The sequence below is a fragment of the Odocoileus virginianus genome, chromosome 26 (genome assembly GCF_023699985.2).
Source record: "Odocoileus virginianus isolate 20LAN1187 ecotype Illinois chromosome 26, Ovbor_1.2, whole genome shotgun sequence".
NCBI classification, from domain to species: Eukaryota; Metazoa; Chordata; class Mammalia; order Artiodactyla; family Cervidae; genus Odocoileus; species Odocoileus virginianus.
Genome location: NC_069699.1, coordinates 27,066,039 through 27,089,087, shown reverse-complemented (window position 1 = coordinate 27,089,087; position 23,049 = coordinate 27,066,039). Strand labels below are relative to the sequence as shown.

Sequence of the window (23,049 nt, the reverse complement as noted above, 5' to 3'; positions counted from 1 at the left end):
GAGAGAATAAACTTGAAAATGCTTCAGAAGAAAAAATGCCACATGGTGACAGACAACATGGTTTACAAAAAAAAAAATTCTAGCAAATACACCTCCAAAGGAAAAAAAAAAAAAACCACCAAATCCACAATTTCTTCTGAGGGTTACAGCATATAGGTCTTTGAAAGTATCTTTAAAATTTTAAACAAACATTTTTATTCCTTAGGTAATTCTAATTGGCTGGGGCTTGCATCCCACCAACTGAATCAATGGTGTTTATGGAAAGGGCAGACAGAGCCCAGAAGAAAGAAGGCAACTATACAGAGCCTAATGGACGTTTTAAAATCACAGCAGACACAACAGGCTGAAAGCAAAGTGCTTCTGACTTGGGAAAGCTAGGTACTTGAGACAGCAATGGGTTTTGCTTTGAATTCCAAAGGGCTTGACTTAAAGTGAGAACCAAAGTTTGGAGGACTGAAGGGGAGTAGGGAAGATGAAGGCTAAGATCAGGGCAATTTCCCACCATGCAGGAAGTCAATTAATGAAAAACAAAGTCTGAATTAGGGAGTTAATGGGGTTCAAACATTGAGAGAAACAGAAAAGTCGTGCTAAGTCAGACATGACTGAAGTGACTTAGCATGCACATATATGCTTATGAAGACCTTCATTTACAATAAACAGTGCTGGGCATTCATTTACAGAAGAAATGTGAAGTTTCTGTTTTCTTTAAATTTAAGCAAAATGTCCCTCAATTTACAGGACCACTGGGTAGGACACAGAACAAGGAGACACAGCGTGGCAACACCTTAAAGGTGATACCTCTAAGGCGTTACCACGCCCTTGGACTGCAAGGAGATCAAACCAGTCAATCCTAAAGAAAACCAACCATGAATGCTCATTGGAAGGACTGCTGCTGAAGCTGAAGCCCCAGTACCCTGGCCACCTGATGCAAAGAGCTGACTCACTGGAAAGGACCCTGATGCTGGGAAGGACTGAAGACAAAAGGAGAAAGGGGCAGCAGAGATGAGATGGCTGGACAGCATCACCGACTCAACGGACATGAATTTAAGCAAACTCCGGGAGATGGTGGACGACAAGGAAGCCTGGCGTGCTGCAGTCCACAGGGTTGGAAAGAGTCAGACACGACTGAGCAACTGAACAGCAACAAAAAGTGGGTTAGAATGCTGTTCTGGCATGGGTTTTCAGGGCTGAAATTTTGGTCCTGTGGCAGCAACAGAGCCCGCCCCTGCAAACTGCATCTGGCTGGTAGCTCTCTCCCATCAAGCTTGTTCAGAAGCTGTCTTCTATTCTGTGCTGCATCCGTTTAGGACATAAAAACACAAGAGAAATGTGGAAAATTTGGAAATGTTTACACAAGAGTAAAAGGAATCAATAGGCTGTCTGGAAAACACATCTAAATGAAACATGGAATTTTCCAAGAAAGGCAGTAAAGTAGGAAATAAATTTAACTTCAAGCAGAGGGCATTATTGTTGGCTGTGATGACAGTGTCCTTAGCAAGGGTCACCGGGCCGGCTGGAGGCACAGGCCTCATCCATCTACTCCTCGGTCAGGGAGGAGCAAAAGCAAAAGGATGGACCCAGAGGAGGAGGGACTTCCAGTCCCAGAGACATAGCATGATTGACTGTTTCCACCACATGTTTCGGGCCACTAACCTCCCAGACTCAGTCCCTCCAGCTAGTCAACAGGGATAACAAATTCTCTTCTACCTCCATCTGCATCTCTGATTTGCTGAAGGCCTCAAAGTACAAAAAGACATACTACGTCCTTACAGAAAGCAATCAATAATAACACATGACACTTCATTGCATCTCAACACAGATGAAGGAAAAACAGACATAATTAGGGATGTAAATTTTTTTAGTACTGACAGAGTGACTACTCAAGAATAAACCTACAATCATGGAACAAAAAGAGAGTAGGGCAAAAGCATATTCCCAAATGATTTTAAAATCAGCACCCAGGCTAGTTCTCAAATACTAAAAACTACTCACAGATATTAAGGATACAGGCTGAAATCCCCACACCTGTTAAACATGTTTTCATTAAGTAGAGGTATTTGCAGTGGTATCATCTGGGGAATAATTGCCTGAAATCATCTAGAAGCAGTGGTACACAGAAATTCAAAACATGACTGAGATTCAAAAAGATACACGCACCCCAGGGTTCACTGCGGCACTAGGCACAACAGCCAGGACGTGTCCATCGATGGAGGAATGGATAAGGAAGATGTATACATATACAATGGAGTATTACTCAACCACAAAAAATTGAAAGAAAAAAAAATAAGACTGTGCCATTTGAAGAGACACGAATGGACCCAGAGACTGTCATAGAGTGAAGTGAGTCAGAAAGAGAACAACAGATATTGTATATTAATGTATCTACGTGGATTCTAGGAAAATGATACAGATGAACCTATCTGCAAAGCAGAAATAGAGACACAGATGTAAAGAACAAACGCATGGCCACCAAACGGGGAAAGGGGGCAGGGTGGGATGAACTGGGAGATTGGGACTCACACAAATACACTACTACATATAAGATAGATAACTAATGAGAACCTACTGTAATGCTCTGTGGTCACCTAAATGGGAAGGGAATCCAAAGCAGGATATATGTACACATAGAGCCCACTCACTTTGCTATACAGCAGAAACCAACACGACACTGTAAAGCAACTTACAATTTAAAAAAGCCAATACAATTTAAAAAAAACGATCATGGAAAGTACAAGATGATGTTCCAACAGAAGTTGAGAAATAATGGCAGATGAATTTGTTACTATTATCAGGCACTTACTATGTGCTTTTAAGTCCTATGCTATTTCATTCTCACAAACTCATGATACAACTTGTATCAGATTATTCCCATCTTGGAGATAAGTAAACAGATACAGAGAAGCCAAAGAACTAGCCCAAGCTACTAAGTGGAAGGTATGAGATACAAACCCAGGCAGTGTGACTACCCTACACCCCAGCCCACATCTTCTCTGGTCAACTGATAAAATTAAAGGGTAGAACTGTCGGGTTCTACTCTTATTACAAAAGTGTTGGCTTTTGTAAAAGCTGTTGACAGGTGAGGGCTTATGAAGTGCCAAGCACTACTAAGAGCTATGCAATCTCACTTAATCCCTTATTCAACCTTAGGGAGTAGAACTGCTATTATCTATGTCAGTTTTACAGACGAGGAAATGGAGGAGGACAGACACATCAGGCATAGGACAGAATTTCCTGACCTCTTAGGGCAGGGTTTCATTACCACCCCACTATCTGAAGGAGCTCTGTTCCTAATCACTTTACTGTGAAACTCTGATACCACCAAAAGACTGTGCATCTGTATATGTACTGTATGCATATCTGTGCTTTATATAGGAAAACAGTACAATCATTTTTTGCCCTACCAAGAATCAGTTTTTGCCCGCATTGAGAATGTGTGACAAACAGCTTAATGGATCCTTAAGCAAGCAGTCTGCTGTGACTCAGGTAAGTGGTTCATTTATTAATTCCTCATTTACTGATTTGATCCTTCAGTATTTATGAAGAGAAAGGAATCAGACACAATACACAATACTGTGTGATTCCATTTATATGAGGTTCAATAAAAGACAAAACCAAGGCATGATGACAGAAATGTGAGTAGTGATTGCTTCTGGAAAAGAAGGACCAGAAGGCAAGGGCATGAAGGAACTCTAAGGCAGGATGAAAATTTTTTATCTTGATCCTGGTGATAATTACATGCTTGTGTATCTCTGCCAAAATTTATCACACTATACACTTCAGAAACCTGCTAAATTATATCCCAATAAAGTTTATTTGAAAGTATTTCCTAGTATGTGCCGGCCTGGGAAATTTAAATTGGTCCCTGAAGGCCCTATGTCACTTGCTACCAGATATCAAGGCTCAACCAATGCTCTGTTAACTTCGCACAGGGTCAGGGAAACAAACTGATCCCTCAGTGTGACTGTACCAATGTCTTCCTGGAATCCCAGGCACAGTTCTGATGATCCAATGTCATAAGAGTGTGGAAAAAGTCTCAAGAGGACCTCAAAAAAATAAATAAATAAAACCAGCGGGCTCTAAGAACTTCTACAGGAGGACAAGTTTAGCATCAAGTGCTCGGAGCTTTACACAGCGGCCCCGCGGAGAAGTGACAAGGCCCGTAATGTCACCACAGGGGGAGGAAGCAGTAGCCTTTCCCAGACTCAGAGCATCTGTCCCTCTGGACAGGGGCCCATGTGCCGCTGTGACACTGTTTGTACTTGGCACTGGTTATTCACAGCAGCTCTGTTATTCTGCTTTCCACACGCTTATGTCGTTTTCTCAACTAGATCAGAAACGGCCTATGGTTGGGACTGTTTTTACACCCAACTTAGGGTCTTCTGTGGCTGGCGAGTCACTTACAATCGGATCCCTAAGCCCTACATTTTCTGAACCAGATAGGCGGGAAAGCATCTGAATATAGGCTGTGCTACTGTGAGAGGCTGCCAGGGAGACACAGTCTAAACACCAGTGTATTGAAATTTCTAGGACATTAAAAGATTTAGGGGGCAGAACACACAAATGATTTAAACTGGGCCTTCCAGAATACTCAGGACATATAGTCAATGCAAGTATGAAGCAGGCCTAAAAGCCTTATTTTGTGTTCAACAATGTATTAAAACTAGAAAAGGGCGAGAAACTTGATAGAATTTTCCTTGGAACAAAACAGTAATGTAATCAACTAAATAGACCAGTTTTTTTTTTTTTTTAATGTTCATCCTAAGAGTTGGATAGAGAACGAACTAAGAGCTCTAACAGCCTACATTGTTGTTGGGTTTCCCATGAAACCTGGTAAAGACATCATCTTATTCAATCCTCACAATCAGCTATGGAGGCAGGTGCTACACCAGTTTCACAGAAATTAAAGGGCTGACACTCGCCCAACTTAGGACGATGGAATTCGAACACAGAAGTAGCAAACAGGTCTGACACCTTCCACCTTCTTGCTCAACACTGTCCTGTCCTCCCAACGTGACCCGTGACCTTCTTGTGATAACCCTGCGGGTGGTGCCAGGACCTCTCACTGATGGCAAACGGAGCCCAGGGAGGGAACGGCTGAGCTGGTGTTTGAATGGGACACAGCCTGATACCTTCAAGACAACGCCCCAGACTGCTGTTGGTGAGGGTCTGGGAAACACTGAAGTAGGGATAACATCCTCTAGGTCACCAAGAGAAGCGCAGTGTGATCAGCTGCCTCTGGGGCAGACACAGCTGAGGGAAGCTCTGCCGGAATGAACCTGAGGGCCGGGGCTGGGGCAGAGTCAGGGTGGGCGCTGCTAGCATAGAGGCAGGTCTCAGGTCGGGCGAGCAAGCTTCCCCCAACAGCAGGTCTCTTGGTCTTACCTGTACTGTTGGTACTGTGTAGATTTTCTTCAGATTTGATGCGCACTCGGCCGCTGTGGCACCAGGGAGGGATCTAGGCAAACAGAAGCCAAAGAGCAAAGAAACAAGGAAAACAAGGAGTCAGTGTTCATGAAACAGTCCACAATGTTAAGTCTGCAGGTCTGCCCACCAGCCGGGTCTGAAACCGCAGAAGCAGACACGTCTGGGATGCCAGTTAGAATTTAAAATGTGGAACTCCCACTTTGTCAAGTCAGGTGCTTGCTTCTCCTAAAAACCAGCATATTTACCCTGTGGAAATTTAACAGGAAAAGTGGAAATGTAAGTGAGAAAGGTATTCGAAACCTTAAAATCACAGTCTAAGAAAATACTAAAATAACCATGTGATAACCGAGCCTTTTTTGTCAAGGACTTCGAACAGGAAACCAGGCCTGTTGTACACACGACAGTGACAGTGCGTGGTCCTCATCTGGTTATGCGTTTGAAAAACTTGTTAGTTCCCTGGTGGTAAATAGTCATGAACTCTTGAGAAACGGGCTGACCTTTTGCCAACGTTAAGAAAACACGATTACTCAAAGTCACTCCGACTTTCTGTTTCACCTGAATTTGCATGTTTCCAAAATACTTTTCAGTTCTTTTCTCCGGCTGATGAAATTAGCTCTGGTGAACTCTGCAGTCGGAATACATTAATCTTTAGTTTGCCATATGTTCCACTAGATGGCAACACACTACAGGCTTACTCACCAGAAAGAGCCATCCACTCCTGGCTTTACCCAGCACTGTGTCATGGGTCAGGGGTAACAGCGCACGTGTCCATCTATTTGCAGAAGTGAAGCCTCTTCAACCCGGCCATCTTTCCTTTCTCCCTACACTGAATTAGCGGGTCTTGCTCAGAAAAGTTCAGGTCCAGCTACATCATGCCTAAGATTTAAAAATTCAAGTCATGCACCACAGCCCCGTGTCTGATTGATGGTAAGAACTAAGGCTTGTGGTGAGGAGCATGCACTGGTTCCCAGCTGACCCATGAGAGTCTGGAACCTATAAAAAGAATGCTCTTTACCAGTGCTGACCCTCTGAGAGGGGACTTCAAGATGCTGAACTTCCCAGCTAGAAATGTGCCCCGAACTGACCCAGCTCAGAGGTGCAGGGGATGGCAGAGCAGAGGGTCCCGCCCAGCTATGAGTGAGCATCAGGCACCAGGGGGCCGAGCTCTGCAGACGACAGTCCAGGAACTATGGGCCAATCATGCGGACCTGGGTGTCAAACCTGATATTAAAAAACGCACTTCTGCACACAGCTCCCCAGCCTGGAGGTCAGAAGGAAGCATAGTTACGGACTTGTGTGGGGGTGAACAAGGGACTCTGGTGAACAGGTAGAGCCCATTAAGTAAATCTTCCCCAAAGCGCCAGGTGTGCGACTCTTTTCTAGTTATCATGAGTGCGTTGGACACTGTTTGACAAAAGCAAATCTACAATAACCACCATGATCGCATTTTCTGCCAGACTGGAAGCCTAAAATAACCCTGTTGTTACCACACTACACTGCCCTACAGAGTGTAGTGAAGAGAAAGGACTCGATCAGCACCTGCAGCAACGGTGCCTGGCCCACGATGCCTCCATTTATCTGCGCTGCCCAAGGAACTGAAGGACTGACTCAGATAAACACTGAATTGCTATTTAATACAAGTTTGAGGCTTCCTCTATGTGCTTAGCGATGCAGGAGATGCAGGTTCGATTTCCTGTGTCAGGAAAATCCCCTGGAGAAGGAAATGGCAACCCACTCCAGTATTCTTGCCTGGAAAATCCCATGGACAGAAGAACCTGGCGGGCTACAATCCATGGGGTCATAAAGAGTCAGACACCACTGAAGTGACTTAGCGCACACACACATGCTGTTTGAGGCTGAAATTTCAAAAGAACTGCGTGAAAACACTTAAAAACAAAATCCAAACTTTAACCTTTTTTGAACAGATTTTCCCATGAACAATCTACCGCTTTTATAGGAAAATTTACTGGCATTTATTCTAACAATGACTTTTCTTCCTTTGAAGAGTTTAGCTGACGTCTCCACTAACTATTCCCAGCAAATATATCCCTGACTGCCCAAGGCACAGAGCAGATCATGTACAGGTTCTTTCCTTAATGGGGTGTGGGCAAAAAGTGAAGGTCCAAAGGTAGGAAAATGTACTAAACAATTTTTTCATTTTTAAAACTGTGCGTTTTGAATTTTTGCTAACTTCTAAAGTTATCATTCAATTTACGATGGTTTAGAACGAGTTATAATTTGAGTTAGAATTCACCTCGTACAGCCTGATGTCAATTTAAGCAAATGCAACGTGAGGATATCACTATTTAACCTAGAAAAACAAAAATCAGTGATAAACCTTTGCTTTATCTGTCTCTTTTAAAATGCCTCTGTCTCCACGTTCTGGTCTTTTACTCATATTCTAGTACAGAAGACAATTACACAAAGCTCCACTGCTCAAGTTTTTCGAAGAAATCTAATTTCTAGAGTCTGAGAAGGGCTGCATCATGAGAGGACGAGGCAGCGCTTCTCAGGGCGTGACGATGATGTCAGGGGCTGGGGTGTGTGGGCTGAACTCCTGCTCATGTGATAATAAGCAAGTCACCTTCACTACATTGCCGAATCCCTGCCAGCCAATGTACTCAGAGGTCATTATTACTTGTCACCATCTTACAGGTGAGCTGCCCAATGCCTGCAGAGGTTTGGAAATGTGCCCCAAGCCACAAAAACCTCATCTGAATACAGGTAACCTGAGATTTCCTGCTCTCTACACCCTCACTCCTAAACTGTCCAGTTATACCATCTACACACTTGTATTCTTAATGGAGTTTCACAAATGACTCTTGGTGTGTTCCCATCAAGGCTGTTTTTGCTGAATGCTGTAATACTTTTAATACAAGACTGTGTCCATATTACTTTCTTCGAACAGTCTTTGCAATAGAGCAGGGTAGAGAAGGTCCTCGCTAAAAGCAATAGGATCATGTGCAACAAAAGCTCTATTCTGATTAATACCTCAGGGTGCTGATGTATTGGTGCTTGAAAGGAAAAGTGTCAGCTTCTATGGAAGCTGAGTTTTCTAATTTCCTAACGAAGGAGCTCAGATTCTCTGATTTTCAACATTCTTTCCAGCTGCTGGACAGCTTTATGAACACCCAGGTGTCAAAGTAAGAAAACAACGCTTCTGATAGTAACGAATTGGCTTAGCCAGATAAGAAAAGTCACTCTTCTGTAAGCCAAATTTGATCTGGACAGTCACCAGAAAGCCGACACTTCATGCCTGAACCTCAGCTATCTTTAACAAACAATACTGGGCGAAATATCCACAGAATCGATCTTAAAAAGGCCAACTGGCCAAGATGTGTAAGTGATCTGCCTTGTAAACAGGTTAGTCTGTACTGGACTTGCTGATTCCAAATTGAACTGGAAGCCGTACCATCCAGAGTTACTGTTTCTTTAAGCAGCAGTTACGGGCGGTTCCTGGCACCGCCTCAGCCCAGCCCGCACCTTCTCTTCCCACTTCCTCTGACAGACAGTTGCAGCAGCTGGAAGGGAAGTATCTGTAGTGGATTTCAATGAAACTTTTTTTTTTTACTGCTATCACACACATAGTACATTTTCACATCTTGAAACAAATCTTTTTGCTTTATTCACGTTACAAAAACCCGAACCTCTCAACAGAACCCCAACCCAAACCCCTCTGTGGAGACCAAGGGTGCTCCTCTAAGGGTGATGTGGCCTCTGGAGAGAAGGTTTTTGGCAACATCCACAGACATTTCTGGCTCTTACAACGGGGAGCGGGCTCCTGGCACTGAGGGGGTGAGAGCCAGGGCTGCTCTGGACCCTCCCATGGTGGGCAGGACCGCGCCCACAACGAAGACGATCAGGTCCAAACTGTCAAGAGTCCATGCCCAGAAACCCTGCCACAGACGTATAACAAACAGCCTGAGAAGACACGATTTGTTCAATCAACAAAGGTTTATCGCACACCTCTTTTAGCTGATGGGGGTACAGCAGTGATCAGTCTAGACAAAGTCCTTGTCCTCATGGAGTGTGTGTTCTAGAATAAGGCACCCTTGCCTCTCTCAATTCCCCAGATATCCGAAGGCAACGAAATAACATTTAGATCCTTTGCAGGGTTGGGGGTGGGCCTGGGAGGCAGGAAGTGGCAGAAAAGGTTGAGAAAGAAATATACACGTTGACTATGTCCATTTCTAGAAGGCCATACAAATAAAGCTGTGGAAAATCACAGAACCAAGGAGTCAGGACTTATTTTCACATTCTTTAAATACTACATCTGCCCCCCCACAGTACACAGCCTGAGCTGAGAATGCAGCAATGGAACAATAAACGTCTCCTGGATGGATCAGGTCAAGGAGTCTGAATTGTTTCACTAGAAGTTTCCCTTGTGATTTAATGACAGTAATGTAATAATTTCTTCCTGTTATGGAGCCTGTACTATATGACAGGGCTTTGCATATATAGATCTCTATTCCTTATAGCAATCCTGCCAGGGTACTGGTACCACTGTTTCCATGTACAGAGTTCAAAACTGAATATGTTGTTAAGTAGCAGATCTGGGTTCCTCTCCTGGTCTCTCTGGCTCTGATGCCCAGGATCTTCCTCTTGGATGAGTCTGCTTCTCAGTAAAAAACAAGCAGTCATTGTCCACACTGGTAGTCACAGATAACACATCTTAGGGCAATCCCCTCTCAGCCCTTCTTAGATGACCTGCTCCCTCCTTGGGCCCACCCACTGCTATAGCCCCTGATTCTCCCCTCCGTCACCACCTATGGAGCCACACTGCTGGGAGGGGATCAGACACACACAACACGGATCGATGTCACCAGGATCCCTGGCAACAATGATATCCCAAAATGGGATACAAGGAACATAACTCAGGAGGAACACATCTGCAGGTCATCATTTTAAGATACTTTGCCAAACAAGAGTCAGAAAGCAGAGGGGTTTGAAGTCGGCAGATCTGAGCTCCCAGCTCGGCCGCCCATCAGCTGTGTGATGAGCCTGACTCTTCTGATCCTCGCTTCCCCTTTCTGAGGAACGTGGGCTCCACCCCTCACTGCTTTTCTACCTAGACTACACGAGTGAATGCACATGAAGTGTTTCCACAGTGCCTGGCATCTGAGAAGCAATGGGTGCTGTCATTACCACCAGCAGCAGGAGGGGAACAGGAGGAAGCAATCAGAGCTGAGACACCAAGCGCACTTTCTCACTGTGGGACAGAGAGCAAAAATCCCAACAACTCTGCGAGAGTTACAAAGAACCTAGAACCTCCCGGACCCATCCTTAGAAAAGAAAGCCCATAGGGTACCAGTCTCTCTGGGCTTAAGGCCATAGCTTCCATGAGCTGCTTCCACTTGGACCTGGTGAATCCGGAAGCTGATGGTCAAGGCAGAAGTGGGAAGGGATGCTTCTAGGTCTGCCAAATAGATGATGAGTAAAAGATGTCAGGGGAACCCTTAAAATTACAAAATGCCCAAATACAGCTTTATATTACTCCTGTGTCTCTTCAACTTAATGACAGAACAGCAACATATGAATCTTTAAGTTTTTCTATGTGCAATCAGTTAAAATCCATTCTCATTTGGGGAGTTAGGACAAGGCAGGAAGTTTGGTAAGGTGGACCAACTATTCTACTTAAGTGGTTTCCAGGCACATCACCATCATTTATATGCAAAAATGTAATGTGCTATTTACAAGTCATCTTTATGTCCTCATTAAAGCAGGTCCCTGAGAATCTCCACAAGACAGAACTCATTTAGCTCAACTGAAGTCTTGAGACACTTCAAAGCATTTTTATCCTTTCGTATTCCAGAGATACTTACTGCACTCCCAGTAGGTAAAAAGACCACACATCATGTGCCATGTGTATGCATCATTAATTAAGCCATATTTAATTATTAATTAAGTTCTTAATTAAATAATGGTTGCAACCCGACTTTGCAGATAAGCAAACTAAATCTGAGAGCAGTGACTTGCCCAGAGACTCATGGCTGACTAGTGGCAGAGTTGATACCAGAACCAACGGTCCCTGGCAACCTGGCTCTTTGTCACTAACCTAAACTGATCATTTCTGGCACGACCCCTACTCTGCTTGGTGCTGTGAACACAACTCTGGACCGAATACATTCTTAATTCTCCTGCATGTTGCAACCCTTAACCCCCACTTGCCAACGGTCCAAATGTGCTTTCTCCATTAAACACCACCTGGCTGCTGCAGGCTCAGCTCAGAAATAAAACTGATGCAGACAGATGAACTTACTCCCTTCGTAAGTACTTAAGGAAATGATGTGAACCGTCACCCAGGTAGCTCTCAGTGGGGCACGGCGCCCCATACCAGGGACCTGGATTCCTGGAGACGCTTCCAACAAAGCAGAGAAGCTGGAAAGGTTTCCCCAAACCCTGCCCACATCCATGCCACTTAACTGTAGTCTCTCAACCAGCAGCATCACCCAGGAGCTTGTTAGAGCTTCAGAGTCTCCAGGCCCCACTTGACACCTACTGAATCCCAGGGGATTTGTCTGTACATTCAAGTTTGAGGTTTCTTGACTTACATCATCTAAAGCAAATCACCACAAGAAATGGGAAACAAAATCTAATGAACTCTGTATATGCGTGGTTCATTCACTTTGCTGTACAGTAACATTATAAAGCAGCTATATCCAAAAAAAATTGTTTTTAACTAAATCAACTATAGACAGCATCATCAGAAAAATGAAAAAAAAATCACTGGGAAAAAAATGCATCTATGAAAATAAGGATACCTTTTCTTTTTTTTTTTTAAGGATACCTTTTCAATCATCCACAGAGATGACTAAGACATGTTTATCATTAAAATGTGAAGGACAGTCCTATAAAAGCACTTAAATATGAGTTTTAGGTGGGACTCTTTTTTTCTGGCAATTTTGAAACAGGGAGCCCTTGGCTTATGTATCTCCTGTAATACTGGCCCCCAGTTTCCTTATTTGAGAAATCCAGCCCAGCTCCCATATCTAAAGCTACGGACCACGGAAGAACTGTTTGCCATTCATCGTTCATAGTCACAGGGAAGCAGTGTTCAGTGGAGTGAGGGATGCTGGAGCGTGGGGTCACACAGGCCTTACTTCAAATCCTGTTTCTGTTCTGTGTTAGCTTGGAGACCTCAGGTAAGTTACTTCCCTGGGCCTAAAGCATCTCATATGCAAAATGTTGCTGTACGGCCCACTCCAGTATCGTAAGGATTCTGTGAGTAACTACATATAGCTCCACTCATTTGCCCATTGCACTGAATAAACGGAGTGAATATTAACTGGCTAAAGTGAAAAACAAGGTATTTAAAGCTTTACATATGGTACAGGACAGCCAAGTTATGGAAACACATGCACAGTGCACACATGTACACAATAAACATTTGGTGAAAAGATGAATGGTGACTTCACCTTATTTTTATGAGAGATCATTTCATTTCAGCCAGGAGAATAACTTAAGTGGGGAAAATTTTAAAGCCAGGGATATGACTCCTAAAAGCCAGTCCTCCTGCTGAATTTACTAACGTCAGACTCTGCTGCCACAGAGAAAACCCGCACAAGCCCAGATACATGAGGAAGGACGTCCCTTGTCTATCATTCACTCCATTAAAGGTGATTTCATTTTAATCACTTTTAGATAGATCTGTGGCTTGTGGCTACATGAGCTTCCTGTTTGAGAAAGAGTCACTTGCAAAAATGGGCCAGAGCCTATTAATAACATTTAATAGTGCATCTACTGAAACTATCCACATAATCTAAATGTTTTATCTTTGCAATGTTTACTTGAGTTTGATTTTTCCCTGCTTCCATCTACTGTCACTCCTGGCCCATGAGCTCCCTGATGGTAGCAACTGCGACTCTTCTGATCTAGATATCTGATGAATCCTTTAGTACACAGAGGATGGGGGAAAAAAGAAGTGTAACAGTGTTAGATCTGACAACGGAAGTGAGAAAGGCCAGGTTCTGAACTGTCATCATGACAGGTCATTGAGGCCTCACCAGCTGCCTTAGGTTTGGAAATAAGGAAATGGCATCTGTTACACTGAAAGCAGGAAAATATATTTTCAAGAAGCTACCACATACCAGGTAAGGACTGGTAAGTTTTCTGAGTGAGGATGTCTAAGGCCCTCAGGCCTGTCTGCAGGAAGCAGCTACTGACCTACAGGTGACAGGCTGTGAGCCCCTAGGTCTGGGCCTTCCCCTGCCTGAAGTGCCCAGAAACACTTTGCCTCTTACAGAAAATAAAATCCTGGGAAGTAAGAGAGTTTGTGGGTTCAGAAAGGCAAGAATGGAGAGAAGGAATAGAAGTCGAGATGCCGGTTCCTCTCTCCGGGTCACCTGCCCGCGCCTAGACCCAGCAGGCCACTCTGGGATGAGGAAGAACATTCTGGGGGTCCTCTGTGCCAAGCCTGGGCCCACCCTGCCCGCATCATGCCTGTTACAATGGAGCCACCACCGGAACGCCCTTGGACACATTTCACCCTGGAGGGCGGGTCCCTCACCGAACTCTTCATCGATGCTATCGAAGCAGACAGAGTTCCTCCTGGAACTCCTAGGAGGCCCAGGCCCATGCTGTCATCTTTGCATTCTCAGCAGCTCAAACAGTAACTGGCAACTGACATGCTTAAGTAATCTGATCAATAAATACAACAGTAACTGTCAAGTTAGGCACCTAACGCATCCGTTACAAATGCACATGAGGGCCCGTGTGCTCCATGTGTTCTAAATGCACATGCTACGCCAGAGGTCTGATGGAGCAGGTCTAGGGCAGGGTGAGAGCCTGCATTTCAACTGACTGGGTGAAGTTAAACCATGACGGGATGGAGTTAGTGGGTGATGTAGAGAGGGCCCACAGTTGTGATAAAAGACACAAGAACACAAATACACATGAAGTACCTACAATGCACAACACTATACGGTGCACTTCCTCCTGGGAGCCACACACGAGGCAGTTACGTGTCTCATGATCAGGAGGGAGGGACAGAGGAGGGATCAACGATCCTTAATACAAATAGAGGCTATAAAAATGCTGCAGGGACACAAAGGAGGTGCACTTAACCCTGCCGGGGCCAAGGGCTATTACGTAATTAAGGACAATTACAGAGCTGGCATCTGAGAAAGGCCTCAAACGATGTGTGGCAGGTTTTAGGTAGAAAAAGGGGAGAAGGGCACCCAAGCAGAAGGAATATCATGAGATATATCTCAGAGGCTGGCAAGTCCATGGTTTATCCAGGAGAAGGGGCAGGCATCTGCTGTTACCAGAAAGAACAGACAGACTGAGCGATATAATGGAACTGGGGAGACATAGGTGATGAGGCTAAAAAGGAGGTGAGACCAATCAGACCTGCTCTGGAAGAAGCAGGGGTGGAGATCCACAATTCTACCTGTTTGGAACACACCATCCCATGACAGAGGCATCCTTAGGTGATGAGAGACACAGTCAAAATTGACTCCTGTGGCAGAACAGAAGGGCAGGAAGGATGAGGTCAGGCATCATCTAGAAGGCTAACCCTGAAGGCGTGGGAGATGCCTGGAGAAGGGACAGGCTTGGGAGCAAGAAGCTACTGTATGACTGAGGCTAGAGAGGAGCAGGGAGTGCAGAGGGAGGGACGTGGAGAGGAGGGGATGGCCTAGGCTTGGAGCAAGTCTTCCCAGAGTAAATGGACAACGCGAAGTACAAAACTGGAGGGCGAAGGGCATCGGAGGAAGAAGGGGATTCCAGGTAGGACGCAGTGGTGCTGACCATCACAGGGTTGGTTCTGGGTGTAAGAACTCAGGAGAGAGGTCAGGGTTAGGATGCAGATTTGCAAATGATAATTAGAGTAAAATCCCCTTCTCCTGAAGGGAAAGTCACCGAGAGTAGATTGCAACAGCATCCTAAATGTTTCATTCAGTTCAGTTACTCAGTCGTGTCCGACTCTTTGTAACCCCATGGATTGCAGCATGCCAGGGTTCCCTGTCCATCACCAATTCCCAGAGCTTGCTCAAACTCATGTTCATCGAGTTGGTGATGCCATCCAACCATCTCATCTTCTGTCATCCCCTTCTCCTCCTGCCTTCAATCATTCCCAGCATCAGGGTCTTTTCCAATGAGTCAGTTCCTCTCATCAGGTGGCCAAAATATTGGAGCTTCTGCTTCAGCATCAGTCCTTCCAATGAATATTCAGGACTTATTTCTTTTAGGATGGACTGGTGTGATCTCCTTGCAGTCCAAGGGACTCTCAGGAGTCTTCTCAAACATCACAGTTCAAAAGCATCAATTCTTCAGCACTCAGCTTGCTTTATAGTCCAACTCTCACATCCATACATGTCTACTGGAAAAATCATAGCTTTGACTAGATGAACCTTTGCTGGCAAAGTAATCTCTCTGCTTTTTAATATGCTGTCTAGGTTGGTCATAGCTTTTCTTTCAAGGAGCAAGCATCTTTTAATTTCATGGCTGCAGTCACCATCTGCAGTGATTTTGGAGCCCCGCAAAACAAAATAAAGTCTCTCAATGTTTCCACTGTTTCCCCATCTATTTGCCATTAAGTGATGGGACCAGATGCCATGATCTTCGTTTTTTGAATGCTGAATTTTAAGCCAACTTTTTCACTCTCCTCTTTCACTTTCATCAAGAGGTTCTTTAGTTCCTCTTCGCTTTCTGCCATAAGGGTGGTATCATCTGCGTATCTGAGGTTGTTGATATTTCTTCCGGCAATCCTGACTCCAGCTTCTGCTTCATCCAGTCCAGCATTTCGCAAGATGTACTCTGCATATAAGTTAAATAAGCAGGGTGACAACATACAACGTTGACTTACTCCCTTCTCAATCTGGAACCAGTCCATTGTTCCATGTCCGGTTCTAACTGTTGTTCTTGACCTGCATACAGATTTCTCAGTAGGCAGATAAGGTGGCCTGGTATTCCCATCTCTTGAAGAATTTTCCACAGTTTGTTGTGATTCACACAGTCAAAGGTTTTAGCATAGTCAATGAAGCAGAAGTATATGTTTTTTCTGGAATTCTCTCGCTTTTTCTATGATCCAGTGGATGTTGGCAATTTGATCTCTGGTTCCTCTGCCTTTTCTAAACCCAGATTGAACATCTGGAAGTTCAAGGCTCAAGTACTGTTGAAGCCTGGCTTGGAGAATTTTAAGTATTACTTTGCTAGCTTGTAAGATGAGTGCAATTGTGCGGTAATCTGAACATTCTTTGGCATTGCCTTTCTTTGGGACTGGAATGAAAACTGACCTTTTCCAGTCCTGTGGCCACTGCTGAGTTTTACAAATTTGCAGGCATATTGAGTGCAATGCCTAAATGCTTAGTGTGGGCTAACCCAGGCTGTCCCAGGCTCTGAACTAGGAGTCAAGGATAGCGCAGTGGGGAAAGGAACCCTGGGAAGCATACACTCTGGTGAGAGAAGACAGACAAGCAATGCTAATCCTACAGAGACAATAAAGGCGAGGCAGGGGCTTGGGGCGGGAGTCAGGAGGTGTGCATCATCTTCTATCAGTGGTCAAGGCAGGCCTTGCTGAGATGACACTGAAGCAGAGACTAGAGGGAAGCAAAGGGCAGACCTAGCAGATGTGACTGAGGGTACAGCAGCCCAGCAGGAAGACCCCTCAGTGGCAAAGGCCCAGGCTTGCGATGATGGAGAAAGAGCCAGGAAGCCAGCGAGCTAGAAGGGCACGTGTAGGAGAGAGAGCAGCAGAGAGATAGGTGAGAGGTGTCCTAAGCGGGGCGGGAGATGCTGCAGTCTCAAGGGCTGTGATAAGCACTCTGGCTTTTGCTTGAGACAACTGAGACAACTGGGGAGCAGTATTTGAAGGAACTGCTTTGGCTGCTATGATGGGAAGGAACTGTGTGAGGCCAGAGCAGAAGCAGGAAGAGCAGTGTGGATGCTCTCTGCTTCACCCAAGGGACAGACGTGGTGTGATACAGGGTCTGGGATGCAGGTGGTGAGAATACAGTGGATTCTAGATATATTTTGAGGGCAGAATCAATAGCACTTGTTGATAATGGATGCAGTGGGGAGGAGGAGGATGTGGAAGGCGACAAAGAAAGTGGGGAGATAAGGAGGAAGAGAAAAGAGTCATGGGTGACTCTAAGATTGTAAGGGCGGGGTGAACAACTGAAAGGATGGGTTGCTGTTAACTGCTCTGATTTGAGCTGACTCAGTCCAAGGAGGCAAGATGCGGAGGGCAGCCTGAAGAAGCAGTTTGGCACGTGTCTAGCTGGGATGTGTATCAGACATCCACATGGGGACGGAGAGGAGGAGTTGAATGCACCAGTGTAGGGTCTTGGGAATCACCAGTGGTCCAGATGGAGCCCAAAGCCTTGTGACTGGATGAGATCACTGGTTTACATGGGAACAAGAAGAGGCCTGAGCACTGAGGACCGCAGATAAAGCTCAGAGGAGGTGGGGGAGGGGTCCACATGAGGTGAAAACAAAGCAGTCAGAGGCGCACAGCTGAGTGTGGCCTCCAAGAATCGAGACAAGACAGAGTTTCACATTCCCAGAAAAGGGGAGGAAAATTCTTCATCCTATATCCCTAGCCAAAATTATCCCCCAAATGTTTGAATCTTTAGCCATACAGTCTAATTAAAGAAGAACCTACTGGAGTTTACTACTGGAACTGCAAATAACACCATGGGGGTAGGGGTGGGGGTGGGGAACTCTCAAATCCATCCATGAGGGGAATAAATTAGGATGCTGGCTTCCTAACACTGAAATCAGACAAGCAGCCCTGAGGATCACTGATGGGGGATGGGTGGTTAATTAGGGAGCACTGGATAATAATGCTGGTGTTTTACACTCATAGCACTCATGTAACCCACCGAACAGCCCTCTCTAATGTATCCTATGATTATTCATCCTCATTTCACACACAATGCAGGTGAGGCCCTAGGGAGGCTAGGTCATTCGTTCATCACTACACAGCAGGCTAAAAGGTAGGACAGGCCAGGAGGTAGGTGCCAAGTAAGTAGACTTGTAAGTAGCAGGAGACCTTTGGATGGTGTGGATCTCGAGACTGATCTCATCAGCGCATACATCAGCTATCTGGGGAGAAGGGTACCGCGGAGGGCTCTCTGGAGAGCCTTACCACCCTCTCTATAATCTTGTTTCTCTGGGGGGAAAAGGTATGTGGGAATCTCTAGAACATAATGTGTTCACAACCTCAAGGGGAAGAGAGGCACTCTACATCTCCAGAGAAGTAGAGAAAGTTCAATAAAACCTATGGGATGACTGATCAGGCAAAAGGAATTCAGATGGGCAGTGCTGGAACTAAATATAATGTCTAAATGAATATAGCCACTACTGTTACAGATTTGGTTATGGGGGCAACAACATATTTCACTTGATTACTGACTTTCAGAGAACACAAATGTGCAAATACACATCAGAAAAGCTGTAGTCTGTCTTCACTGAAATCACCATATTCTCATCTTAAAAGGTAACAGATATTCTTTAGAAGTTGGATTAAGCTATAAAGCTACATTGTAGAACATAGGAAATAAAGCCACTGTCTTATAATAACTACAAATGGAGTATAACTTTTAAAAATTATGATCACTATATTGTACACTGTAATAGTATTGTACATTGACTATACTTCATTAAAAAAAGGGTAACAGATATTCTTTAAAAGTTGTGTTGCTACGTAGGATTAATGGTCTGAAAAATGTTGTGCATGTTTATAAACAAACTCTCTTAATAATACTCTTTCCAGCAGTCCACAGTCTTCGTTGCAGACCAGAAATCCAGGTTTAACATCTTGAAAACAGATACCAGGTAACAGCAACATAACACACTTTTGAAAACAAAGACTCATATGATTTCACTCTGCTACAGTTTGCCAAAACCATTCTTGTTATGACAGTAAGACGTTCTTTCAGCATCTCATAATGAAAGTGAAAACATTAAAAAAAAAAAAGACTCACTGTATCTTCCCCACCCCCTAAGTTTTCTGTGTTCCAGAAAGAGACAATGACTTCAAACTGTTAATTCTTACAGAGGGGTGCTAATTCCAAAAGGAATAAAGGAATGAGCCTGTCTTCCTAAGAAAACATGAACATCATTTTTAAAAAGTCTTGCACATCTTCTACGCAAGGCTTTTAGAAACCAGATTTGTGTCTACTGAGTAACTTGCACAGAAAACTGTCACATCGGGGCCTTCCTAATACTTAACCACAGGAGACACAGTATCATCAAAACTTCCCTAAGCTCTTGGACAATCTTTAAGTGTCAGCCTTGGGCACCACATGCGTGACAGATACTAAGACGGGTCTTTGCAATTCATCCATTTATTTCATTTGTCAGAAATTTCTTGTGCTCCTACTAGGCGTCAAGCACCGAGTTCCTGCTCACTGGCCCGGAACAGAGGGGGAAAGTGTTGTGAGGCTGAGACAGTTTGAAAATAAACAGTCTCCTACACAACACAACTCGACAGCATTACAAACATTATGAAGACCAAGGAGGGCAGGAGTGATTGGAATGAGGAGGAGTGTTAATTTCGATGTGACAGTCAGGTAGGCATTTCTGAGAAGGTTTTTGAGCTGTTACCCTGAGGACGCTGCAATCGTCTGCACTCTACTAAGAAAGTGAGGCAGGGCTCACCGCTGAATCCCCAGCCCCTCGGAGGCGTGTGGATCGGTCCTCAGTAAGTGCTCAAGAAACAGCTGCCCAGTGAATGAGAAAGAATTCAAAGAAGTGTGCCAGGCAGCATCGGTGGGCAGGGGGGCAGGCGCCCGCTGTGCCACAGGAACACCACCGCCGCACACTTCCCAGGGGCTGGCCAACTCTCCCGAGTGCTGTGGCCGAGGGTCGCGTCCGGAGCTCCCCAGGAGCCCCGTGGGCGTCGCCAGCACAGCACCAGTCTCCCCACTTTACAGAGCACCCCCGCCAGGCCCGGCATCTCCCACCGCCCAGCCGGGATGCCCGCCCGCCGGCACTGCTTCTTCGGAAGGAAATAAAAGGGGAAAGTGCTACCGAAACTTTCGGGACTGCGTGTTTCTTCTCCTGGCCTAGGACGCCCGACGGCCGCTCGCGCCGGCCCAAACCTGGGCTCCAGAGCTGGATCTAAGCGAGCTCGCGCGGCGGGGCCGGGCGCCGGGCGCGGGAGTAGGCGCGGGTCGACGGCCCCGGCGCACCCGGCGCGGACGGGCGCCGAGACAAAGCGGCGGCGCCGGCCGGGCGGGCGCGCGGCGGCGGCGGCGGCGGCGGAGGGCCCCGCGCCCCCTCACCTGTCGAGCCAGAAGGTCCAGGGCGAGTGCAGCGGGACCCCGCCCGGCTCGGGCCGCAGCGCCGACAGCTGCTGCAGGCCGATCGGCGGCGCGGCGGCAGGGTCGGCGGCGCGGGGCCCCGGCGGCTCCCGGGCGCCGGCGGGGGGCGCGGCGGCCGGGGGCATCGCCATTTTCTCCGCCCCGCCTGTGAGGCCGGCGGACGCGCGGACCGCGGGCCGAGCGGCGGCTGAGTCACCCCGGCCCCCGCCCGCCCCGCCGCGGCCGCTCCGCCCCGCCCCGCGAGCGCCCCGCCCCGGCCCGGCCCTTCGCCCGCCCGGCCCGGAGCCGCGCCACGGGACCGCCGCGGGCCGCCGGACAACAGCACGGCCCACGCGAGGCGGAGGCGGATTCCTGCAGGCACCGACTCCGCGTGCGGGGACCGACGGACGCGCGGGCCGGAGGGAGGGCGGGGCGGCGGCGGGCGCCGATTCCAGGATACGGGGCGGGGGAACAGAGGGTCAGTCAGTGAATTCCGCAGCCTGACGGGAGACGGGCGAGACGAAAGAGTGGGCTACAGAAAGATGAAGGAGTGGATGGATGGATGGTCCAGTGGATGGAGACGGACCCATATTGCGGGAGGGGAGGAGGTGAGGACAAACAAACCAGCAGTCTGAAGGACGGTGGGAAGGCTGGCAGATGCTTGGAGGAGGGGTGGAGGGATGGAAGGGCAGATGGAAGCACGGTTGGATGTGACAGACAGATGCCTGCGGAACCGCTGGCCAAATGAACAGAGGCTGGAGGGCGCAAGAGTTGAGAAAGAAATTCAGCCAGTCAGAACCTGGACCACTAATCCGGGTATAAAGTGGTCACAGGTCAGTGTCGCCCATTTCCTAACACAGTGGATTTGAAGGGGTCACCGTGTGCCCAAGCGTGACCAACTGTAAACGAGGGTGCCCAGAATCAGTCCAGGTTCTCCACACTTGCCCCAAAGCACCCAGGAGGAACGGAGGAAGAAACGGGGCAGTTCGGAACATAGCCCTCGGCTTTCTGCACCAATGAATACAGAGGAAAATTCCTGAACCCAAGGAGGGGTCCTGCAAGTACAACCCCTTACCAGGTGTCCATCAGTCTCTCTCTCAAAAGAAACGGAAAGGCAGGCGGCCATGTGAACACACGTCCTAACTGGCAGGGCCATGGATGCCCTCCTGGAGTTTGAATTTCTGGACGGTCCCTCTCTGGCCTTGACCAGCTGCGGATGTAGAGCTCCATCTCCTCAAAGATACTCGACATGGCCTAGCCTACATCCTGCTCTTAGCTTGAGTGTCTCTGGATGCACCAGAACAGGAGGTGCAAAAGCAGATGAGTTCATGGGCTTCACAGGCATTGCAAACACCTGGTATGAATCCCAGGGTAGGTGCGTTTCCTAAAAGGTATTTAAGCTCAGGTAAAATGACAACAATGAAAGAATGTTGCTTTGCTAGCCTCACTTTGAACACAATGTTTATACAAAGTATGATGCTAGAAGCAGCAACATATTTAAAAGTCCTTCCAACTCTAACATACAAGGGCCTTATAGGTTCAGTTCAGTTCAGTTCAGTTGCTCAGTCGTGTCCGACTCTTTGCAACCCCATGAATCGCAGCATGCCAGGCCTGCCTTTTGGGTTAGATGCACTTTTTTTGTTGCTGTTTCATACCTTCTTTTATTTTTTTCCCCAAGAAAATGCACATATGGCATTGTTTAAGCTATTCTGTGCACTTTACAGTTACTAACTCATTTAATCCTCACAAAATCCAATGAGGAAGGTACTATTATTAGCACATTCAACGGATGAGAAATTAGAAATTAAATTAACCCCAAGGTCATCCAGCTAAAAAGTGAGAGAGCCAGGATTTGAACATAGGTATTCTGACTCCAGAATCTAGCTCCTGACTGCCAGTATCTACTGCCTCTCTAACTGGAAAACTAACAGGTCCACATAATAAAAATAAGAGTGAATAGTAAGCCTCCCTCCCTCCCAAGGCTATCAATACTGTTACCCAGAGGAAGCCCCTGTTTATAGTTTCCTTCTGGAAAAATGCAAGTATGCACATAAAAGCATATATCTAGATATATATATGGTACACCTACCTATATCTTTTATAAAGAAATAGATGCACTTTATACCACTGCTGCATCTCCTGATCTTACTTAACATGTTTGAAGACTTTCATATCAAAACATATAAATCTACTTCATTTTAAGCACTGCAAAGTAATCCATTCTAAAGAAGTAATACAATTTAATTCACTAACACTCAAGATTTATTTGGTTTGCAATCATTTTCTTTGATAAATAATGCTACCATAAGCATTTTTATACTTAATGTCTTTCCTTATCTCCACCAGTTTATTTCAGAATAAGTTTGGAGAAGTAGAATTT

At 46.2% G+C, this 23,049-nt stretch overlaps 1 protein-coding gene across 2 annotated transcripts in view; it reads right to left on the bottom strand.

The window, feature by feature from the left end:
- Positions 1-20,896, bottom strand: part of EIF4E3 (eukaryotic translation initiation factor 4E family member 3) — a 39,593-nt gene extending 18,697 nt beyond the window's left edge. The window contains exons 1-2 of one of the 2 annotated variants that reach the window (XM_070455685.1): positions 20,652-20,896; positions 5,383-5,455 (exon numbers count right to left, since the gene is read on the bottom strand). In XM_070455685.1, the coding sequence (XP_070311786.1) occupies positions 5,383-5,455; positions 20,652-20,821 (243 nt within the window). In that variant the 5' untranslated portion in view covers positions 20,822-20,896. The remainder of the gene's footprint in view (positions 1-5,382; positions 5,456-20,651) is intronic. The other variant, XM_070455684.1, reaches the window with a different exon arrangement.
- Positions 20,897-23,049: the final 2,153 nt, after the last annotated feature.